We start from the raw sequence: 24,851 nt of genomic DNA on the forward strand, positions 1-24,851 counted from the left end.
GCGCTGCATGGACACCCTAGTGCTGAATAGGTCGACCTCGGTTTTTTTTTACGGGGTGCCCCCGTAGCCCGCTCCCCCGCCGTGACCATCGACTCAATCTACATGGCCTCCGACATGCTATTAATTTCTAAGAAGAAAAGAGATAGCTGGGTAAAGTGGGAAGTGATACAAGGAGTATCTGCCTGTTTCCATGTCAGACACGCTACCAGGCGAGATTGTGTTAGGTATATGGTGTTGAAGTATGGTATTGAAGGGTCAGGGAAAAACCACATAGGCAAAAAGAAGAAAGAGCCTACGTGTAAAACCTGACATCTTTTGATAGCACATGCAAGGATGTGGGCTGGAAAAAGACCAGAGGTTGTGTTAGTTAGGAACAGGTAACATGCACAAAACATAAACCAATTCCTTGCCATTCCATCGTCTGGGGATCAGTCCGTCTGGGCACTGCTGTGACTAGCACGGTCCTTGCCGGCTGCGGAGCCATGCGTCGAGTACCACTAGGGCCTGCCGCACAGCTCCACCTCCTTGGGGTACCTCGTACCCAGTCTCCGATCCCGGAGAGTGAGGCCAAGCCCGCCGAGGCGGGGGCCTCCTGGAAGGGGGTGGGTCATGGCGCCGGGCCTCCTTCCTCTCTGCCCGCGCCATGGCCCGGTAGACAGGGCAACTGCGATGGGAGGTCGGGTGGCCCCCCGAGCAGTTGGCGCACACCGCCGCCTCCCTAAGTGCTGCGCAGGCCGTGTAGTGGTGATCACCATCACAGCGGTTGCACCTCACCTCGAGCCCACAGCTGACCTGACGGTGGCCCCACCTCAGACAGCGGAAACACTGCAAGAGCTGCTGAGGGGGACGTTTTACTCTCACCTAACTGCCGCTACCCGCTGAGGTCCTCTCCTGATTGGCTCCTCGGTTCGGAGCAGTCTGGGGTTGCTGGTGGGCCGGCGTCGCCTTCTGCTTCCTGGTCCGGCGTCGTCTTCTTCCCGAGGGTTTCTTCTCGGCAGGAGAAGAGGCCTCGTCCTGGTGGCCCTCCTCCCGGCCTGGTGATCCCGGGGTTGCTGGTGGCTCCGCTGCGTCGCCATCTTCTTTCTCCTAGCCGGCGGCGGCGGCGGCGTCCGTCGGTGCTAACACTCGACTGCATTCCCTGTCCTGTGGGGCGCACATCGAGGTCTGCATCTCGAACGACATGTTGGATGGTAGGGCCTGGACGGCGGCCTCAGCACGCCAAGGGGCGTCCTTGTCCACTGCCGTGCTGCCATCCACCATCACGGGCGCTCTCCTGGTTTGCGCCAGGGTTACAGGTCCCTCCTGGTAGGCCTGCGTCTGCGACCACTTCGCCTTGGTAGGTGGTCGACGGTCCTGGTTAGCGGCCTTGTTGGTCTGCGTGTACTTCGAAAAGAACAGCTTTCCAACTGGGGTCGCGCCGTCGCGGCGCTCGGGAGCGCCGCCGTCGTCCTCGGTCCTTGGCTCCGTCTGCGCGGCTGCCTCCTGGTAGCCCGAGACATCCAGGTGCTCCCTGAGTCCTGGTAGCCGGGCAACCTGGAACTGCTGGGACGCGCGCTCCTCGTAGACCTTGAAGCTGGCTGCGTCGTTAGGGCGAATGATGATCGCCCAGGAAGTAACCACAATGCCGATGATCGGCAGGAGAGGCTCTCCGATGTACTCCGCAGTCGCATTCAGGTTGTCGAATACGTGGAGCGTCCCCTGGTGGTCGGCCTCCTCCAGCCGGTTGAACACCACCAGCCCCGGGCGTTCATAGCTGGGGACCTCCACCGTGTCGATCGCGTCTAGTAGCTTCTCGACGGCTCCCTCGTAGTCGTAGTCGACCAGTCTCACTGGTAGGGTCGGCTTCTCCATCCTGGTCCTCCTGAAAGAGAAATAGCGAGCACTGAAAAGTGCTCAGCTCTGACAAATGCTCTTTCGAAGATGTACTACTTAAGTACAGAGCACCTGGCAAGGAGAGAGAAATCGGAGCGAGAGGCACATACGTCCTTCCGCTACGACTGTCAGCTCGTCCCTGTCTCGACCTCGGGCAAGGTAGATAGAGTATATTAGCAAATACAGTAGAGACAATACACGACACTGAGCGAGATATCGAGGGACAGCTATTGGAGCTCACTCTAGCGGATAGACCTGAACGGTACTGATTCTGTCATAAGAGCACGTGTATTTTTGTGTGAAGTTTTTGGTGTTATTTATGCGTTTTCTGTGAGTTGACATAATTAAATAGTAGCGTGTGTCATTCTTTGATATCTCCTCTCAACATGAGGGGAAAGGTATGTGCTGTGTTTGGCTGCAGTAATTACGAAGTAGAGAAAAATGCGCGCTCGTTCTTCAGGTTCCCTCGTGACAAGAACATGTAAGTAATATTGTGTTTGCATATCTATTCTTCCAGTGACAGAGACTTTTATAGTACTTCATAATCTTCTGACCTGCTCGATCCATGTTTTAACGGACTTAAAATATAATACGCATATTTTATTGCATAGTGCAGCAGTTAACCTTCAATACCGATGTGTTGTTGTAGGTGTGATCTGTGGGTTTTGAAATGTCACAGAAGCGATTTGGATAAAGTGTACAAGAAAGAAGGGACGTAAGGCTTGTATAAGAATTATAAGATCTGTTCAGATCATTTCCAGGCCAGCGACTTTAAAAATCCTCGACTATACAGCCAAGGGTATGTTACATTTTTACTCTAATTGTACGTAAATATTCCTCAAAGCATCACTATCGACAACATTTTCAAACTTTTCTTTCTTTTATCCCTCTTCTCAGATTAAAGCCGGGATTTTATAGATTTTCTTTCTGTTAGTAGGCTTCATGTTAAGAGGAAAATTGTCCAGCTATTAAATGTTAATTCATTGCATCATATGTGTAAGGAATGTGCCGATATTTTTATTGACAAATGTCTTAATGTGATGATACATTGTTTTTAAATGAGGAAAAAAGACAAATCCAACCGTAAGATTTCAGGCAGGTATGCTAAAGCTAAAAAAGTAATGCATAAATGAAAGATCAAGCCATTTCACAGCAGTCCATTTCACACCTTGTTTATATGTCTAATTTCAGTCTTTGAATAATAACATTTTAAATAATTCTTCATTCATTTATCCAGAATTGCTTTAGCAACTTCAAAGTTAATATCTCAATGCCACTGTCTTTCTAGACGTAATTTATTTGTTCATTTCCGTATATACATTTCCATTGATATTTGAATTTAGCGCGATTTGTTCAGGTCAAGTCACTAGGAGCGCCACCGTCGAATTGCTCCCATTTTAGCAAGGCGAAATCCGTAAGTGTCGTGTATTGTCTCTACTGTATTTGATATTAGGTAGGCCATTCCCGCTCACAGCGCTCTCATTGGTTGATCGCGCGTGACGTAGCCGGGAGGGCTAGAAGCGCGCGCCTGCATTGCCTGCATGCAGCATAAACGTCGATAATAAGGGAAAATTTTAATGTCTTATAAATAGTTTAAAGGTTGGCTTATTATAATAAGGTGGCACTTTACATACCACCTGCAATCAGTGATATAATACTGTTGATAGAAAATAGAAGAAACTCTGAGTAATTAAATCTTAAAAGCCTTTTGCAAGAACAATACATACATAGAAACACTGGAATAGCTATTGGTTTAATTGTACTTAAAACTCACGTTTTGATGACTTAGGAAGTTATTGAAGAAGCTGAGGCTGCCCATAGTCGACTCTTTTTCGCTGAATACTTCTTCATAACATCTATATGATGTTTTATGTTGAGGTGACGTACTCTAATGAAAGTCCTAGTTCTGACGTACAGCGTTATAATATTATCGTCAAAGTTCTGGAAATTTTGATTTTATTATAGAAGTCAGTCTGCATTACTCTTTCACATTTAGAAATATAAAGCTCGTGATAATTACCAAACTACCTCAAACTGCATAACTTTTTGATACCATTCTTTGAGTTGAAATGATTGATAACCAGTCGTGAGGCACTTCCTGTGGCAAGGCGAACATTTCACCTTTATCACCCAAGCTGTCATCAACAGAGCGATACTTGAATGCCAAGTAGCCTGCAAGGTATTTCATTGCAACCTGGTTTACGCCTTCAGTTTCGAAGTCCTGGCTCAAGTCTTCTATCCTTAGCAACTCCAACGTTTCTTCCTGTTCATCTACGGGTACAGGAGTCCTCGGACACTCCCGGCACTAAAAGCCATACGCCATTTCATTTTACGGGTACAGGTGTTAACGGCCCCTCAAAAACATCTTTACATAGTTCATTGCTTACGAATCTCAAGAAATCTTCAGCATTATCAGAACCAGAATTAAAAATACCCGTATCACTCGGCGATGAATTATTTTCAGCTTCCACTGACACATTACAGGAGAGAGGGATTTCAATAGAAATCTAATTCTGTTACGAACTTCCAAAGGGGAAGGATTGCTATTGAAAAAACTCCTAGTCCATGGACACGTGAAAAAAAAAATCTCCAAGCAGTCTTGGTTTAATCTGGCAGTTAAAATATGTTCCATGTTCCATGTCTTCAAAAAGTCCTACGAGAGAGATTATATATATTATGAACCCCTTCTGAAACGCACGTGAAGTTTTCCGTTTACCAAATCTTCACTTGAGTTATCACCTCTAGAAAGCGCTTCAGAATATTTTCTTGTCTCCTTAAGTTTAAGCCGTATCCAATCCTAAGGGGAGTCTTTTCATCTTTAGGCGCTCTGGAGTTCAACACGTCGAAGGTGTCATTCTAGCTCGATGAAGTTGCTTTCAGTGTCTTTGTTTAAAGTACTGTATACCGCACTACCAGTGCTGTGCGTCTGGAAAATAACTCCGCAGCCACTCTCACATTCTGACGGGATCTGTCTGTTACACTCAGATGAGCGTCATTAATGTGATGTGTAGTTGATAGGTCTCCTGTTTGGGTTTGTAACAGGTGTTCTATTATCTTCTTCTGAAATTCTGAACCATCAGCTAACGTCAAACCTTCATCTAAGTAGTTGTTTCTCAATAATTTCAAGAGGTGGGGGTACGTCGCAGAACACCCACACCTTCCTTTTCTCATCCACTGGAATGGCAAAAAACTCTTGTCCTTGTGTACGTTTAGTTCCTTCCACACTTTGGTACTTTTGTCCCCCATGTCACAAGGTACTGCGACAATATGAATGTCACAAGCCTCAAGTTTACTAATTATGTTTCTTAAATACTCTGACGTCGTTGTCTCGTCGAAATCATAAAAAATGTGTTGCTTCCATGCAGCAAAGAGCCCTCGAACAATCGCTACCTGGACGTTGCTATCAGGCCCTAGTATGCGGTCATCAAATGAATCGTACGAAAAACGTCCGTCTATATTAATTTCATCAACTGTCAAAACCGCGAGCTTTTCAGACTCCTTGTAATTTACTGCGCTCCTCACGTTTTGAAAATCTGTGGTACAAGACACCAGTTCTTTCCGATCCCCCAATTAGTACATTGTGCCATAGCACAATTAACTTTATATTTAGAAATCTTACTCATCTTTAACACAACAATCAACACAATACGGAAAATGTTACAAGACTGCGTAGCGCGAAATATACCTATACTGAAAACTAGTTTCTTATCGTTCACCGCAACAGCTGCCGACAGGAGACCTCCACGTAACGTCAACATGAGGCGATGTTACGCTGGAAGCAAAGCGCGGGAGTCGGGAACAACGAGCTAGAATAACATAGAGGGGCTGTATACCTGACATCAGCGCTCCCTGCTTGAAGCAAGTTGGTAAGGGGCAGCCATGTTAACGGTTGTCAAAACAAAGCGAATTGGCGCGAGAGCACATGTTGAGGTGACAGGGAGATCGTGCTTGCCAATTTAATTCCCTAAGTTTTAAGAAGTGAAAAAATAGATTCTCGCTTTCAAGAATGCCAGCCGTAAGCTCAGCGTATGGTTGTACTAATCGGAGTAATAAAACCAAGGACATATCGTACTTTAAGTAAGTATTACTGAATTATAGCCGAGATTCCTTTTTGTAATTAAATCCATTTTATTGTTTACTTAGCGAAAGTACGGATAGCCACGGTAATTATTTGTCGAATTTTGTTTCAGATTTCGTTTAAAGAACAAGAACTGAACAATGCGTTGTGAGGGCGAAAAGAGATAAACGGTATCCCACTCAATTCAGTTGCTTATGCTCTGTACATTTCCAGCCCTATTTAATTTTCATTCACATTAACAAATAAAGGAAATAGAACACCCACCACCAAGAAAACGTAACCACAAAAAATCACTTATTTCGTTCAAACGTACACCAAGTAAATACAGCATTTTACTGCTATTTTTGAAATGTATACAGCCTTTATTGTAGATGTCTGTTGCCTTGGTTTTTAAAACTATGCCACACTTCATAATGGACAACTTTCAAGCTAGTAATCCCAGTATGATATGGTAATGGGAGAAACATGATATCCCCCCTATATTATAATAAATAATTACACTAAACGATTATTGTGGTAAAGTATTCATGGGGCGCCTCTGTGGTGCACTGGTTAGCGTGAGCAGCTGCCACCCCTGGAAGCCCGGGTTCGATTCCCAGCTCCGCCACGAAATTTGAAAAGGGGCACGAGGGCTGTAACGGGATTCTATCACTGAGTAGAAGTGGGTTCGACTCCCACCTCAGCCATCCTCGAAGTGATTTTCCGTGGTTTCCCACTTCTCCTCCAGGCAAATGCCGGGATGGTACCTAACTTAAGGCCACGGCCGCTTCCTTCTCCCGCCCCCCCCCCCCACAAGGCCCCTGTTCAGCATAGCAGGTGCAGCCCTCCCTCACAGTTGTATCCCCCGACCCAATGTATCACGCTCCAGAACACTGTCGTTGAGGTGGCAGAGGTGGGATCCGTCGATGAGTCCGTGGGAAAAACCAACCCCTATGATTTTAAGGTTTCCTGTCATAAATATTTATGTCCATCGTTTTTATTCTAATTTACGCTTAACCACAACAGCCAAGCAGGGAACGCTCTTGTTCCGATTTCGAGGCCTATTCGTATGTCACTGTGCGATGATTTCGAACTACCCTACAATCAACTGATCGTGATGTTGGCCTCGTGCCGCAATATGATGTGGCTGTATTCGCTTTCATGCTTCAAGCTTTCGGCAACGGACTTTAATTCTCCCCCAGCGATTCTAAAATGCGCATTTTCTACACTTTTCGTCATTTGAAGGCCATGCCCCCTTGCTTGTGTGACAACAGGAAACATGGCGGACGTTCGTTCTATTAGGTTCACCCAGGCAGCGCTTCCGCCTCTCTATGTTATTCTAGCTCGTTGGTCGGGAATGAGCCCCCCTAGACCTCGGGTATCTTCGAGATTCGTATTGGCAACCTTTGAAACACAAACTATGAATCGCTTATGCATCGCTGTGTGACATCTGGCGTACACTTTACGTACTGTTATTGTTTACACAGCAAAGCCAAACTATACAATTCATGCTGGGAACAAGATTCGCATCGAGAAATGTTATTTTATGTTATATAAAATGTGTATGACACAGTTGTTGGCTTGATAATAAAGGTTTAGAAAATTCATATCGATCGATCATATTATCGATCCAATTCAGATTTCATTTTCATTCAGTTGGCAGTATTACCGGAACCATGCGACCTCCCTCCTTACTCCACACCCCGTACAAAGAAATATCGCTAAAAGGTGCGCGGACTATACATACAGACAGACATTACGGAAAAATTAAAAAGTGCATTTCTTTGTTACTGTGGACACGACTGAAACAGAAATACCATCCTTTTTAAATTCTGAGCAATGTACAGACAAAACTCTTTTAGATGTATGAAGAAGAGGAATGGCATGCAAAAGAAGAAAGTTTTCTAAATCCCCGGCTATTTTCTGCCAGTTTTCAGTCAGGCTATTATACTCGGTACGCAGCAGTAATCCCATCTATCGGAGTTGAGAGGCAGCATAAGAGACAAAGAACACCGCCACAAACAATGGTCAGTGTAATGTTATGCGCTTTCGATATTGTAGGCCTTCACATTTAGTTTTCTTCCGACACTGAAATACCACTCTTATCATAGTCAGAACGGTAAAACTGAATAAAATATAAATGATCGGAAACTGTATTCTCTGTAACTTTCGTTATGTAGTACTTTTCGATAGGACCAATAACATAGGTATTTAAAAATTAAATTTTAGGCGCCTTCCCCTAACTCCATTTTAATCCAGTTTGAATAAAATTGTTTACAGCTTAAACTGTAGTTTCTTATTCCCCGTCTCCATATACCGATTTTCATTAAATTCTGTTAACCAATTTTCTCGTGGCTCGGAGTTGATATGGACTTAGCAACAAAAATACAAATTCATGAATATCTGTGTTATCACAGTCGGTACGGTAAAAATGTATAAGACGTAATTAGTCGGAAATTTAATTCTACATAACTTTCGTTATGTAGTATTTATCAATATGACCGCTAATAATATAAATATTTAAGAATTAAATTTTAGGCCTTCCCCCAAACTACCATTTTACTCAGCGTGAAGAAAATTATTTATAGCCTAAATTGTAGCGACTTATTCCCCAACTTTGCATACTAATTTTAATTAAGACAGAACCACTAATAACATAAATATTTGATAATTAAATTTTAGGCCTTCCCTTAAACTACCATTTCAGTCAGCGTGAATACAATTATTTATGGCCTAGATTGTAGCGACTTTGCATACCGATTTTTATTAAATTCTCTTCAGCCGTTTTCTAGTGATACGTGGAGATACAGACAGACAGATAGACATAAATTACGGAAAAGTAAAAATTGCATTTCCATGTTACTGTGGACATGACCGATACAGGAATACCATTCTTTTCAAATTCTGAGCAATGTACAGACAAAACTCTTATTTTATACATATAGACACAATGAAAAACATAACAAGGAAAAATGCATGTAAATAAAACAATGTATGTTCTCTCCCCGGTTTGAAGTTTGTTGGAACTAGAATACTTTAACGGACTTCACATTTATTTCAATAAACCCTGTATATTTCGAGCTGTTAGAGAACCACTTCATGTACTTTCTCTTTCTTTGCAGACATATTCCAAAGGCAAAGGCTACAACTATGGCAGAGACTCCTGAATTGAAGAGAATTGCAGAAAACACGAAAATCCAGTCAAATGTGAGTAGTGTACTACTGCTCATCTACTAACAGTTAAATACTCTAATATCATAGTAATAAAATATACCGAGTAACTTTGCATCTGCTAATGTACTGTATATTTCGGAACGTCGAATGCGTCTTAGCCTACCAGACAACTGATACTTGAAGAACGCTATGCGATGGGAGCCACCAGGAGGCAGGCGAAAGCCGGACAGACCATGCAAAACAGGCGCCAAACCTTTTTTTTTTTTTTTTGCTACTGGCTTTACGTCGCATCGACACAGATAAGTCTTATGGCGACGATGGCATAGGAAAGGCCTAGGAATGGGAAGGAAGCGCCCGTGGCCTTAATTAAGGTACAGCCCCAGCGCCAAACATTCAAAGACGACCTACGAACAGTTAACATCTGACGATATCGAGAACGCCGCTTCGAACAGGACTCGTTCGCGGGAGTGTGCTGCCCTGTGCGCGTCACGCAGCAAGATACATTGATGATGTAGTATATTTACGACGGAACGATTATATAAGCAGGGTAAAGAAAATTCAAGCAAGCTTATCTTTCAATCTTTTACTCTGGACCCAGCCGAAGGAATGAGGAAATGAAAGAGTTTGTTCCTATGATGCATGTTTGGCATTTTAAGTTCTCTGTTAGACTATTACAGAACTAAATGTAACGTTATCCATGGCCAGCTACCGTATTCTTCGAGGTTCCCTTCTCTTCATAGTGAAGTAATACTTACCCCTGCTTCGCATGCGTGTAATTCTTCCTGTTTGATATGAATTTCAACCAATAGTAGCTTGCTTCAGTTTCCCGTGGGATAACGGCAGTAAATACCGCCGCAATGTGCAAAACACCATAGGTCTGTGTTACATGTGAGCATTACCTGTGAATAGTATCATAATGTGTCTAGTACCGCAACATGACAAATAGCATGATTCTACTTCCCTAGAGATAAGTACCATTATGAGCGGCCGATGACCTGGATTTTGGACTCGTTTCGCCTACAAGCATCATCGATTCAGTATTGTGCTTTAGCAGCAGTCCCTTGGTCAGTAATACTATTGTTTAACGCTGGTTTCTGGAAATGTAGAGCATTGCGGGTCGGATCCACTGAATATTTTAACTTAATATCCATCCATTCATTCTTCGTCCTCACGTTTTCGAATTTTGGTCTGTGGAGGATTATAGATTTTTAAATTGTCACAACATTTCGTCTCATTTCGTATCATTAGAGGCCGATGACCTAGATGTTCGGCCCCTTTAAACAAACATCATAATCCGTAACTTCCAGCATTGTGACGCACATCCGGCCATGCTCACCACAGCTCCCCCACACCCTCTCCTTCACCTACATACGATTACGGCGTATTTCTATTATTTCAAATTCCAATACATTATAATTCGTATATTTTTATTTTCAGGTTCTTCCCCTATATTGTAAATAATGATCTGGTACCCTTCGTTCGCATGGCATACATATTGAGAACATAACCTCACTTTATAATGTAGCTTTACTTTGAAATGAATGAATGACTCATTAACACAAAGCTGATATTATAATAAATAATAAATTCCTTCAAAAACATGACAGCATATACAAGATAATGGGTATCAGTATCCAGGTGCGTCGTTCCTGCGTCCAGGATGGATGGCGTCCACGAAAACTCCAGTTAGGGTCGGCGAGTATCTCAGGGTAATCATCGTAGTATTTTAACGTGTGTCCAAAAAAAGAAATACCCGATTCGTAACTAAATATTTCGTTGGCCAAGAAAAACTGTGATGGACGTCTCCATCAAACGAGTCGTCGAGAGACCAGACATATTAAATTATGCAATATTTAAGGCAAAATTATATATTATACTAAGTAGCTACGAATGACATCACAAAAATATCTCACTATTATTTATTCATAAAAAGAAAATACGATGGAGAAAATGTGTAAATATGGATTGAAGACCCAAAATTAATCAATTGGCTCAGTAATACAAACTTGAATAGTCATACACGATTATTATTCGTCGCATGTCTCCTTAATATAAACACTGAAATTGCTAACTGCTTTACTTTCATAGTAGCCTACATCATATACAAAAATTAACAATTGCAAATTCGCATGAGTTAATATCAATTAAATTTAACCATTTAATTTTGTTGTCGTATGACACTCCTCATTTTACCGTAAGTCTGTGTTCATTTCTTAAGACAAATACTTTTCTTATTTATTCAACGTTCCGTAGGATTGGCGAAAAGGATAAGATCAGTTTCGTACATCAATAGCAATTATATGCTATAATTTATCTAAAACAATAACATTGATTATCCTTGCATTATTCATCAACTTAGCTTCCAACCTAAATTAAATATATCATAAACAACCAAGTAAACTCTCAACTGAATAAAAATTTCAGTGCATGACCTTATATAACTTAACTGTGAGTGTAGGGAATACCATGGTTAAAGGTAGTGACTATAATCGACTTAAAATTATTAATGTATGTATGTTCAGTCCGTCAACGATTCCGCTGATGGGATCCTCAACAGCTCTGCCATCAGCTGCCATAGATGGCCTAGGCATCACTGAAGAGGCGTACTAGGGAAATGAGATGTACGTTTCCCGTTGCTTTCCTCACGACCCAGAGTTGCTATTACATATCAGTCTGCCAAGCCCACAGAAATGCATGCACCAACCGACCCTATGAGCAACATTTTCACACCATTCATAGCAGGGACTGGCTGCATAAGGATTGGCATTACTAGCATCGCTCATTCCTCAGTCACTTTCATATTGTCAAAGCCAAGGATAAGACAGACAGATCTATGAAAGTAACAAAATTGCTCTAGCCTATACCAGAAGACATAGTCCACTGTAAACACTAGGTCCTGCCAGCAAAGGCATAAAATTATTAATAAGATGTAGGAATAACTACTCATGTTAATCAATGCCTGTCATAGTCGACATTTCATAAAACATATGAATAGGAATATCATATTGAAATACTCATTTAAATGAATAATCATTCATGTTAGGATTTATCTTTGATGATCAACTCCTATCTCACTATTCACTACTAATGCTTCATGTTATCTTACTGTACGATATGGATTTCTAACCAAAGAAACATCATTATTGCATAATAAATACTATCGATCCGCGTCTGCGTCAATACTTCATTCTTTCTTTTTCAGTATATCATTCATTTCCATTATATCCTCGTAGCATTATATTCACTTCTTTCATTTTCATCCTCGCATAACATCATCTCATATTCCTATTCTCATATTTCACTTCATATCTCTTGCAATACTCCACAACATTAATCGTATATAACCTACATTGACGCATATCAATCTCCATATTTAACTAAATAAATATATCATGGGATCAATGTCTTCACATTTTACATCAACATGTCTTCTTTCCATCTTTATATCCATATCTAAACTCTTTTCATTTAAAATCCTATAGCATTATAGTCTCACATACTTCACATATGTTACAGCATGATTCACTATAAGTCACTAATATCGTAGACATTACACTTTCATACTATTTAATCACATCCCTAACTAGAGATGGTCTTATTTTTTATGAAGGCTGTCTATTTCCTTCATTATAACGACAAACTATTAGGTCACTCGTGAGAAACTGCCTTAATTTGATTCGTTTCGAAGACATATACGATTTACTATCTATAAATCAGAAACAAGCAATCTACCAAAATATACAGAAACTAGCGATTAAACTCATGTCTTTACGAAACTTCTTTTCTATTGGCCACCGGGATTGTTATTTCTGGCTAGCTTTCAGTAGCCTTGGTCAGCCTCGATGTACGGCCGCCAGTTACTGGGATGTTCTCGGGAATGCAGCTCTCAAAACAGTCGATTGGAGCCCTGCAAACGGAGCAGACGTGTGTGCGGAGTGCTGAGTGTTGTGGCGTAAGCGAAATGCGAATAAGCCCTGAACTCTACCGAGCGGTCATCGGCCGATGGAACAGTCGCATAAAATATCAGGTATGTGGTTTAAAAAGTGATATAAAATACTCTGAAATCGTGCTAGCAGCGTTAGTGATTGCCGCGTTATTAGTAATTGGAGGAGTGGAAAGCAACCCTGGGCCACTGAATTGGGAAGATATAGCAAAGATTAAGGGGTGATAAGAGGTCAGCCAAACAGATACGACGAGCGAGCTCATCATGGCACAGAATAAAGATATTCAGGATATGAAACATAGTCTCTGGGGCGATATGGCAGGTATTAAAGAATCTCTGGATAAATACCAGGAAGAAATGGAAATTGCAAAGGAACACCTATTGGTATTGGAGCAGCGCATACGGGAGCTGGAGATGCAGGTCCGGAGATCAGTGTTTGCCCAACGTAGCAGATGCCTGGTCGTACATAAATGGGATTAAGGAGAATAGAAGCGAGGACAAACTGGCATTACTAGATGCTGTGTTGGAAGTGTTCACACTAGGAGTGAAAGTAAATTGCACGGAATCCGATGTGGACGACGTGCAGAGAATAGGAAGGACCCAAGGGAACAGGCCGATTAAAGTACAATTGGTATCTGGAATGAAAACCTACCAAATTTTTCGAAATGCCAGGAATTTAAAAGGAACGGAAGTTTGGATCCAGAGAGACCTGGGAATTGAAGAAAGGAAGGAAATAAGAATCCTACGATTTCACACGGGGAGAGCAAGAAGAGAGGGCCTTTCAGCGTTTATTAGAGGCAAGAGACTATTCATCACAGGCGATGGTTGGAGAAAGAACTACACGCCATCCTAGCTGGAAGCCTTGACGCGAGAAGGAAGTGTGGTACCAGCTCAGCACGGAAGAAGGAATGATGACGTGCAGGAAACAGGAGTGGAGCTCGTGCCGTCAAGGTTGCTGACACCTACTGAGAGTGAGAGCGTTGCCACTAGTACGGAGGGACGACCTGTAAGTAAATGCTTAACGCCTGATGATGAATCGGGAAATAGCTCGTGTACTACTCCGGTAGCTGAAAAAAGCAGCAGCAAGACAGGAATATAAGAAAAAGAAGAGTGGACAGAGTTTGAAAGACTTATGGGCTAAGAAGGAGGTGGTTACAGATGGAAAAGGTAATAAACGGGAAGGAAAGAAGCTAGGGGAGATTTATAGTTCTCCTCATGGAAGTAAGTATAAATTGATAAAACAATAAACACACGTAGCAAAACAGGAAGTGTCTGATAACAGGAAAGCGAAATAACTAGCATTGAGAATTGTTGTTAACATAGAAGGCTTATTAAATAAACTGGGGAATGATGGAGTGTCTGAGCTTGTTGAAAATTTTGAGATATTTGCTTTTTTAGAAACATGGATGCCCGAAGGAAAGGTTTTAACATCGAAGGGGTATGTTACGAGAAGTGTAATAAAAAGAAAATGAGGGACTCGAGGGAGAATTCCGGGAGGAATATCACTTCTGATAAAGGAAGAGTTTACTGGTCAGATAGAATTGCCTAACGATATGTAATTTGGATAAAACTTAAACTGGAAGGGAGTAAACAGAGAGATATATGCACAGGCTTTATATACAACCATCCCATGGGGTCACCATATACGAATGTGAACTTTTTTGAGGATTTAATAGAGGAGATTAACTTAATGAGAGGTAACTATGACGAAGCAGGAATCATTATGTTGGGAGATTGGAACGCACGAGTTGGAGAGTCAATTCCAGCATATAGCAAAGAAGGAATAGAGCCAATAATAGGTAGCAAAAACAGTCGGGATAAAGAACGTAATGTATATGGGGATAAACTACTAGAACTATGTGCCGCAGAGAATTTATATATTCTAAATGGATGGTGGCGGGGAGATGAAATGAGAAAGGTAACATATCACAGCGCAGGGAGGTAGTGTAATTGATTTGGTTGTGTGTATGGGAGATATTTTAGAGGTGGTAAAGGAAATAGAGATCTTAGAATGGGCCGAAACACATCATTCCCCGGTATCTGTTACCCTAGAAGTGTATGAGAAAGAGCAGGAGGAACGTAATATTGTAAGAAAAAAAAAGAGAATAATATGATAATGAATAAATATAAGTGGTGCAAGAATACCCCAAAAAGATTAGTCATATTTAAGGGGAGAAGAATTCCAGATAATTAAGAGTGGAATAGAGGTAGCGTTATTGAGTAGTAATGTGGACCTAGCGGTAGAACTAGTAGAGAAACCTTTTAAAACTGTAGCCCATGTGAAAGAAAGCAGAATAATAATAAAGACGAAAGGAAAGGATGGTATAATGATGTGTGTAAAACAAAGAAATCGGAGGTGATTAGAGCCCTAAAGGCATATAGAAAAGAGGGGGAGCCTGAGGTTCGGGCACGCTATTGTAAACTAAGAAAGGAATATGAAGTATTGTTAGTAGAACAAAAGAGGACATGGCAACAGGAGTAGGCAAAATTAATAAACATAGACTGTAGGAATAATCAAAGTGATAAGATATGGAATAGAATTAACAAAATAAGTAGAGGTGAGAGAGCATATTCCAATGTTAAAATTGCTAATGGAGTCTGGATTAATTATTTTAACAAATTGCTAGGACAGGATACCTGGATAAATAATAGAATATGTATGGATATCTCGAGGGGTTTAGAAATATGTATCCCCTGCTTAGATGAAGAAATATCAGAATGTGAGGTTTTAGAAATGATTAGAAAGGCCAAATGTAGGAAAGCGCGGGGCTTCAGTGGTATAACTAATTAATTTTGGAAAGAAGCAGTTAAGTCAACAAATGCTGGAAATACTAGTAAATTTGTTCAATAAGATATTTGATTCTTCGGAGTTTCCTAAGGCATGGCAGACAGGTATAATATGTCCAATCTACAAGAAGCATGGGGAGAGAAGTAATCCAAGTAACTATAGAGGTATAACACTATTGGACTTCCTAAGTAAATTATATACAGGAATTCTGGCAAATAGACTCATGAAATGGGCGGAAGAATTCTCCATCCTCTCGAGATATCAAAGTGGTTTTAGGAAACGCAGAAGAACAATAGATAACATCATGATTGTAAAAACAATAATAGATGAGTATATAAAGCCGAAAGCAGGAAGACTATATATAACGGCTATAGATTTTGAAAAGGCTTTTGACACAGTCAGCAGGGGCGCATTGGTCGTGAAATTACGCCTATTAGGGGTATCTAGTAAGATAGTACAAGCATTGGAGGCGGTTTATCGAAGGGTGCAATGCAGTATTAAGGTAGGTGATGGGGTAGCATGAGGTCAAATAGAATCTCTATTGGGTTTGAAACGAGGATGTAAGCTATCTCCTATTTTATTTTTGTTATTTATAAACGATATATTAAATGGACATGGAGGTGATAAGTGGACGAGTCCAGTTTAAGTAAATCAAGAAATACCAGGCCTAATTTTCGCGGACGATGTCCTGCTGATGACGTTAACGGCCGGAGGTATGCAAAAGAGTATGAATGCTGTGACAGAGTTTGCTAAAAAATGGTCATTAAAAATTAACATTTCCAAGACGAAAGTTCTGATCTGTAAAAAAGGCTGTAAGTGAGTGAAGAACGAACAATGGACGATAGATGAATGTCATGTGGAGGTCACAAATAGATTAGAGTACCTGGGAATATATATAGCAAATAGCGGGAAGTGGGTCCACCAAATAAAAGACGCCAAATGGAAGGGTCTTGCAGCATTATCAATAATTAGAATTCTTGAAAATAAATTCCCAAATATAGATTACAAGATTCAGGGCCGGTTGCATAAAAGTTAATCTGAGTTCAACCACCCGAAACTGATCTCCAGTCAAGCTGAACTTAGAATTTTGGTTGTATAAACATTAATCCAAGATCATGTCTTCTTGATGGAAGATCAAATCTGACTGGTGAATTTTCTCAGATTAACCTGGTTGAACTAAGTTCAGCAGAAGGAATATAATTATTATTTTTGTGAGAAATAAATCTGTTTAGGTGTCTATGACATAATAACAAAGAAAAATAATAAATAGGCCTACTGTTGATTAAATAAAATGATAAGTAGGCCTAATGCTAATTGTAATCATTTGAACAATAATCCTACTATTAACAAGTTGTTTGTTCTCCACTGTTTTATGCTTAGGGCCTATAGGTTATGCTATTTTCAGATTTCAGATTACTCTGACGTTTCATCCGAGAATGGAGAGTTTGAACTCCAAAGAGCTCCTCGCGTGTTTCAACATAGACGGAATCCCTTGTTAGAACTAAATGATCGACAATTTAAAATACGGTTTCGATTAGGAAAACGTGTAGTTGAAGAACTAGAACAAAGATTACATCTACAATTAAGGACACAAACTAAACGAAATCATGCACTGAATCCAATGTTCATGATCCTTCTCACACTAAAGATTTTACGCAACTGGAAGCTTCCAAATAGTAATTGGAGATGTATTCAATGTAAATAAAGGAACTGCAAGTAGGACTATACACAAAGTCACTAGATAGATTGCAGCTCTAAAACCTCAATTCATCAAGATGCCTGCTGAGGAGGGTGAAGTAGGAAGGACATATCTTTTTCCTCTTTCTTAAAATTTGCAGTACGCATCTTCTTGTTACTTATCTTTCTTCTCCATTTTGCGGCTTTGTTTACGTATCGCAGACAAATGAATGTCGAATGGCGTCGAGAATTGTCGATCGTTTCTATCTAAATCGCATGTTCGATACAACTCGATTCGATACAATCGCAATTATCTCTCTTGTTTAGCGATGTTGTCAACTCTGTTTCGACGACCTTAGATCAAAACTGAACTTGGTTCAGTGATCGCAGATTAGTGTTATACAACTCACACAGAGAAAAGAATGAAGTTCATTTCCGATCTTCGATCAAAACTGAACTACAGTTAACGATTTTTATGCAACCGGCCCTCAGAGAAACATCCTGCAAGCCGTAGTAAAAAATCGAATGCTATATGGAGCTGAGCTCTGGGGTGTAGAGAAAGAGTGTGAGATGCTGAACCTGGTTAGACGTAAGTTCTGTAAAATTGTAATGGGGTTACCAAATCGTACAGCAAATTGTGGGGTAAGATTAATATGTGAAGAAAATATCCAAGTAGATATTCTTAAGAGAATTTTGAAACATCTGTTGAGACTGAAAGGAAGAGAGGGTGGCGAGCTTCTGCAGATCGCATATCAACATCGGAGAGAAAATATGCAAGGAGAGTATTGGTTAACTTAAATTAAAAGTATATTAGACCGGTTGGAATACCCAAGTTATTAGGAGAGGTTGGAGAGATCGACGAATAAACTAATCATTAGACGACTCAAATATTCAAAGACAGTAGTTGGTATCTGAGTGTAGAAGCAAGGCGACCCTCTCAGAGTTTAATAGGATAAGGCAGGACATGAACATAAATATTCTAAGTGTAAATAGTAGAGAAATCTGGGGTTTGATATGGTGGATGATGGGAATTTATAAAAACAAGGGATGGATTAGGGAGAAGGATGCAACAAGGTGCCTTCTCTGTGGTGAAAACAGAGAAGGATTTCACATGTTGAAATCATGTAAAGAAACCATAGCAGTGAGAAGGAAATTTTTGAATAGCAAGGAACAATATATAATAAGTGAGGATGAGAATGGCTATAGGATTATTAGAATAAGCAAAGAATGGTAAGCCTGGCAGTCTCAGTAAACTGTTAATTGTAATTAGAAATTCATGTACAAGAGTGCTGAAAGAGCCTACAATGAGGGTAAGACAGATTACGGATGGATGATTGTGTTACGAACCGGTTAGTTAACAATTTGCCAATAGTGGTATGTAGTATAAGGAATATTAGTATTAATAGCACTGTAAAGTCGGTATTTTAGTAAGCCATAACGTAATTAACTGTTAAATTGTTTGTAATGAGACAGGGCCCAATGGATAGAATGTTTCTTCCTCAGCTGCTGGCGATCCGTAGGTGTAGGTTAACATTCACTCATTCATTCACTACTCATTCCCCATTTATTATTTATTCAATCATTTATTTAATTCAAAATAAGGGCTCTCTCCCCAGTTACTGGTTATCCGTACTGGGAGTGATGACTCCATACATGTTTCCTCAATACAGTTAGGGAATCATTAATTAATGAATGAATTAATTCATTTATTCATCCATTCATGTAGAAAAAATCGTTGGCGTGGCCCTTGCATGTGGTATGGTGATCCGCCCGTGCAAGGAGGCGCTAATTTAGGCAGGGAATCATAGTTAATTAATTCGTGCACTCATGTAAGGATATAACCGAAGTAGGACGGGATAGGACGGGCCTATCTCAATCGAATGGGTAGAGTGACTACAAATGCAACAGAGAAAGAAAAATGGGAGGGGGGCAGATGGGGAGCAGGATTTCCGCTTACGTGTGCCTTGCAGAAATTATGGAACGGTGAGAAATTAGTGTTCGACAGCTATTAGATCAGGTGGGGGTCTTCCGTTTGGGCCTCAAGATAAAGGGCCGGGCGTGTTATCCCTGGGAAGGTGGCTCCTTTTCTCACCAGAGGTGGATAACACGACCGGGCTGTAGTTATGCATAATCCCATCCATGCATTTATTCTGAGAATCGAATGCTCTCTCCTCAGTTGGTGGCTATCCGTGACTGGGAGAGAAGTGCCCATTCATTTATTCATGCATGCATGACAGTTCAGTCATGGAATCACTCATTAAAAACTCATTCAGGCATTTATATACCCATACGTACAGCGTCTGTGAATATGGAGGAGGACTCTGTACAGACTTATGACAAAAAAATAAATAAATAAATAAATAAATAAATAAATAAATAAATAGTAGAATGCAGCTCTCCCTTGCCCGTCATATCGGCGGGATTTTCCAAGAACAGTCGGTCCACATTTTTCTTACAGGTCCATGACGTAGTTTGAAGATACAAATTATTCTTCTTGCCCTTCTTCTTGAAAGGTGTGGTTGGACTCATGTGTTATCGTCCAGTCACGAAAACAGATTAATTACTTCATCACTGACAAATGTATCACTCGTAGTGAACGTTAAAAGTGTAATTGATAGAAAAACACACCATAGGAGTCGCACAAAACATGATGATCTCATATAAGACAGAGGTTAAAGTGATTTATATCCCACTGAAATTATGACAAACATTTTGCAATGGAAGAGTGAGCACAAAGAGGCTGTCAAAAGATTATAATACAATATGTGCATCATCAAGAAACTGATTTATGCTGCTAACAAGAGTAGGAGTTAGAGATGACAATAAACACGAAATATTTGTGGGGAAGGGAATATCCATGTTAAGCAAAGAGGATAGGAAGCGCTGGTGGGGAATATCAAAAGCAGGACATTGTAAGAGTAGATGATTACTGTCGGTATCAGACAAGCCACAAACACAGGAAGTTGGGAGAGAAAGATGAAAACGACTTGTATATTGGGGAGTAAGAGCATGATTAAAACGTAGACCTATAATAGATGTGATATGGCGCCGAGAGTACGTGCCATAATAAAACCACGGTTTGGGAGGAATAACAGGTTGTAATTGATGATAAAAACGCCCCTTTTCTCGTGACGATTTATTCCAATCGGACTGCTATTGTTGATATGATATATCCCGCACTTCATGAATGAGATCAGGAGGGATCGCTAGAGAAAGAGGGGAAGATTGTTGTGATGCTCGTTTAGCTGCCTGATCAGCAGTCTCATTCCCCATGATACCAGAGTGACCGGGAACCCAAACCAGAGTTACGTAAACACCAGAACGAGTAAGGGTATATGAAATACTTAACACTATATAAGTACCAATTTGGGGAAGAAAGAGGCGAGCATAAGGCGAGCAAAACATTTTGTGTATGCGTGAAAATCGTAACCTTATCATACGCATGTGACCTTATAGTAATGAGGGCGGTAAAAATATAAAAGGCAGAAGGGAGGGAAAACTCCGAGAGAGTATACGGTTGAGGGATATAAAAGGCTGCTTGCTCTCTCTCTCATATCAGTGAATTAATGCAGAAAATATCTGTTAGCACAACTCAAAACAGACCTGCAACTCCCGCACGGACCGAAGTCCCAGAGCCTTTTTGCAGTATAAGCACTACATAGGCTGTAGAGCACATAACCCTGTCACGTGGAAATATGGCCTCATCAAAATCAGCAGTAAGAGGCATTATGTCATCCACAGGCTTAGAAGTAGGTATAATCTTCAGGGACATACAGATCATGATCACAAAAGAAAGGTGATAAATTGGACAGAAGCTCTGCATCATCGTCTATACAATTGGAACCTCGCAGGATGTTATACAATTGGAACCTCGCAGGATGTCTCCAAATGCCAGATCATTGATGATATATGTCTTCATGCATCTACAAACTGCACCTTGTGGGATGATCACTGCAACCACTATGTGATCGAATTAATCCAAACACATTCAAGAGCATCCTGATTAAAATACCTCAGCTGCAGATAGCGAACCTCAGCAGCCAAGTTCTCACAGGTGCAGTTGAAAGACTTGATATTTGTCCATAAAGGCTTCATAACCTTAATGTACATTACCCAAACATGCTGGAAGGGAATTTTCTTCCCCTTGGGAGACTGACCTAAACCCTCGGAGGAACTAATAAGTGCAAAGATTCTAAGCTTATTATAGCTCAGGGCCATTCAGTAATTGCGCTCGGAGAGCGCGGCCGCGCCTGGGAGCACTGGGCAGTCAGACTAGCGCCCCTTCCTCTACCACCACTACACTGTGGCAGCGAGGAGACCTGAGACAGACGGACTATATTCGGATCGCGCTGACTAGATACGTACGTACTCATGCGGCCGACGGCTTTTGTGGGATTGTTGATATATTGATAGGGCTGGTTTGCCATAACAAATATACCGCATATACAAATCGAATGGTACTCCGATGTATGGAATGTGCAGTGTTAAATAAAGAATAATGTGATTTATTCAAAACTGAAATTTTGAACATATTTGAGAGGAAAATTCAACTACATTTTACCAATACGAACAGATAGTACAGACCTTGAGTGACTTTTCCTCAGTCGTTTTTACGAGCTTTTAGTTTTGGAGCAAACAATCTTCTCCAAATTGGGTACAATATTTCTGGACACAGATATTCTTAAACAATTGCGCAAGTTCCTATCGCTCATCGTTGCACGATGTTTACTTTTGGTAAGCTTAAGAACCGAAAAGAAACGCTCACAAATGTACGTTGAGCCGAACATTGACAAAACTTTACATGCATGTTTATACAAAAGGGGGTATTCTTCTTGCGGAAAGCCGCTGTAAAATTCTTCTAAACTTCATGGCATTAGAAAGCGGTCTTTAAGACGAACATTGCACTGTAGTTCAATCAACTCAAATTGAAATAGCTGTGGAACACTGTCTGCACTAAGAAAAAATGGTCGAACAAATACATCTATTTTGGAGTTCTGATAATTCTGAAAAATCTATTTTCAAACTCTGGCGAATTACCTGCAAGGACTCATCAAAGTCGACACTTTCCTTCACTATTTCAAGCAGTGGAAAATGTCCTGTGTTCCTTGCACGCAGCTACTTTTCCCACAAAATCAATTTTCTTTTGAATGCTTGAATTTTGTCCACCAAATCGCAGATATTGTGCTTTTTGCCCTGATGCGAAGTGTTCGAAGTATTCAGATGGGCAGTAATGTCACTTAAAATGCCAAGTCTGCCACCCATTTAGGATCACGCAAAATAAATTCGGGCCGCCCTTTCATGTCACAAAAGGTATCTATTGCGTTCCGCAAGTAAAAAAAAACACGATAAAGCAGCGTCGCTTTGCTCAGCCATCTTACTTCTGCATGGTACGAGATATCCGGATACTCCGCTTCGATTTCATCCAAGAACTCTTAAAATTGACGGTGTGTGAGTCCATGGAAGCGAAGATTATTTATAATTCGCACAACTGTTCCCATTACGTCTTTAAGCTTGGTGACCTTTGCACTGATTGCCTCTTGGTGTATCAAGCAATGGATCGCCGCCATGAGGGTATTTCCACTCTTAGCTATTTTTAATTTTACATAGCTGAGGAACCCCCGTGCGTAGACCACGTAAACCAGGAGCTCCGTCCGTCGTTACACTCGTCATCCGCTCCCATTTTAATCCCGTTGACTCAAAAACACTCTCCACAGCTTGGAAAATATCGAAACCGGTAGTGGTGTCTTTGAGAGCTACCACGTCTAGGAAATTCTCGTTGACCCGAAAATCGTCATCCATCCCTCGAATGAAAATAACGAGCTGTTGCAATGTCGGTTGATTCGTCTAGGGCGATGGAAAATGATACAAAATTTGCTGCCATCTCCATTAATCGTTGTTCCATATCAACGGCCATATCGTCAATTCTGCGAGCCACTTCTTGAGGAGATTTGTCAAATTTCTCAACTAGCTCCGTAGCTGCTCGACTAAGTGGTACTTATGTACCGAGCTGTCAGCGGAGAGATGGCGTGGAATGACATTAGTAGACGAATAAGTTTGAGTGGCGTTTAGCAAATATTCATTTATAGGAAGGGGAGTTAGGGGTTGGAATAACTTACCAAGGGAGATGTTCAATAAATTTCCAATTTCTTTGAAATCATCTAGGCTAGGAAAACAACAGGTAGGGAATCTGCCACCTGGGCGGCTGCCCTAAATGCAGATCAGTATTGATTGATTGATTGATTGATTGAGGAAAAATACATGCCGCCGCGTCCATTAGGCACACCTTGATTAAATTCCCTTCCGCGAAGGGTTTCGCAGCTTTGGCATTTTGCATCGAACATTTGTAGCTTATTCGTAAAATGGGTCCACCAACCTCAGTCTCCTCTGAAAAATGAAATGGCGTTCGGCTTTGAGTGCCGGGAGTGTCTGAGGACAAGTTCGACTCTCCAGATAAAGGTCTTTTGATTTGACTCCCGTAGGCGACCTACGCGTCATGATGAGGATGAAATTATGATGAAGACGACACATACGCCCAGTCCCAGTGTCAGCGGAATTGACCAATTATGGTTAAAATGCTCGACCATGCCGGAAATAAAACCCAGGACCCCTGTGACCAAAGGCCAACACACTAATCATTTAGCCATGGAGCCAGACACTCTCCTCTATCTCCTATGAGACAAAAATACGCCAAGTCACAATTTTAGTGTTCTTCAGATAATTAAGCAATTTCTTCATTCCCGTTTGTAAACAAGCATTTTAAAATTAAAACAATTGCTGCTTGAAATTTTCTTTCAGTTCTTCCAACTTGGATTCGCGACTGGCGTCTGTCAAATCACCGCGATCATCCCTGTGGTTGGCAGTGTAGTGCCATTCCAAATTGTAGTTTTTTAAATACATTAAATATCGGTGGCACGCTAAACATTTGGCATGCCCTTTATACGCTATACAGAAAAATGAAATTTCCCATTCTGCTTACAGGCTGCTGTTTCACCACTCTTTTGTATGATGTTCAGTCATGAAAAACTCCGAAACTGATTGTTACACGTTGTCAACAAAGCGCATTGGACTAGACTAGCGATTGATGGACCGGCTGCTCACCAAAGAGGATAGAATAGAATAGAGATGAAACTCAATGATGAATTTCGGTGCCAAGCCAAAAGGCGCTAGTGGTTTGTCAGAAATTTGAGATAGCGCCACCTTACTGTTATCAGCAGATAGCGCAGAGAAGTAACATCCGGCGTAGTTATGCACATCCGGTTATGTTTGCAGCTCCTCCCTCCCCCTCCTTATTCCCCCCCACCCCCGTCGATTATAATGCAGTTCTACTACTTCCATGCCCA

At 41.2% G+C, this 24,851-nt stretch overlaps 1 protein-coding gene across 2 annotated transcripts in view; it reads left to right on the forward strand.

Moving 5' to 3' along the window:
• The window catches only part of Lasp (LIM and SH3 domain protein Lasp), a 323,083-nt gene that overhangs the window by 170,352 nt on the left and 127,880 nt on the right, over positions 1-24,851 (forward strand). For both annotated transcript variants that reach the window (XM_067147288.2, XM_067147289.2), the window contains exon 3: positions 9,052-9,136. In XM_067147288.2, the coding sequence (XP_067003389.1) occupies positions 9,052-9,136 (85 nt within the window). The remainder of the gene's footprint in view (positions 1-9,051; positions 9,137-24,851) is intronic.

The sequence above is a fragment of the Anabrus simplex genome, chromosome 5, assembly GCF_040414725.1.
Source record: "Anabrus simplex isolate iqAnaSimp1 chromosome 5, ASM4041472v1, whole genome shotgun sequence".
NCBI lineage: Eukaryota > Metazoa > Arthropoda > Insecta > Orthoptera > Tettigoniidae > Anabrus > Anabrus simplex.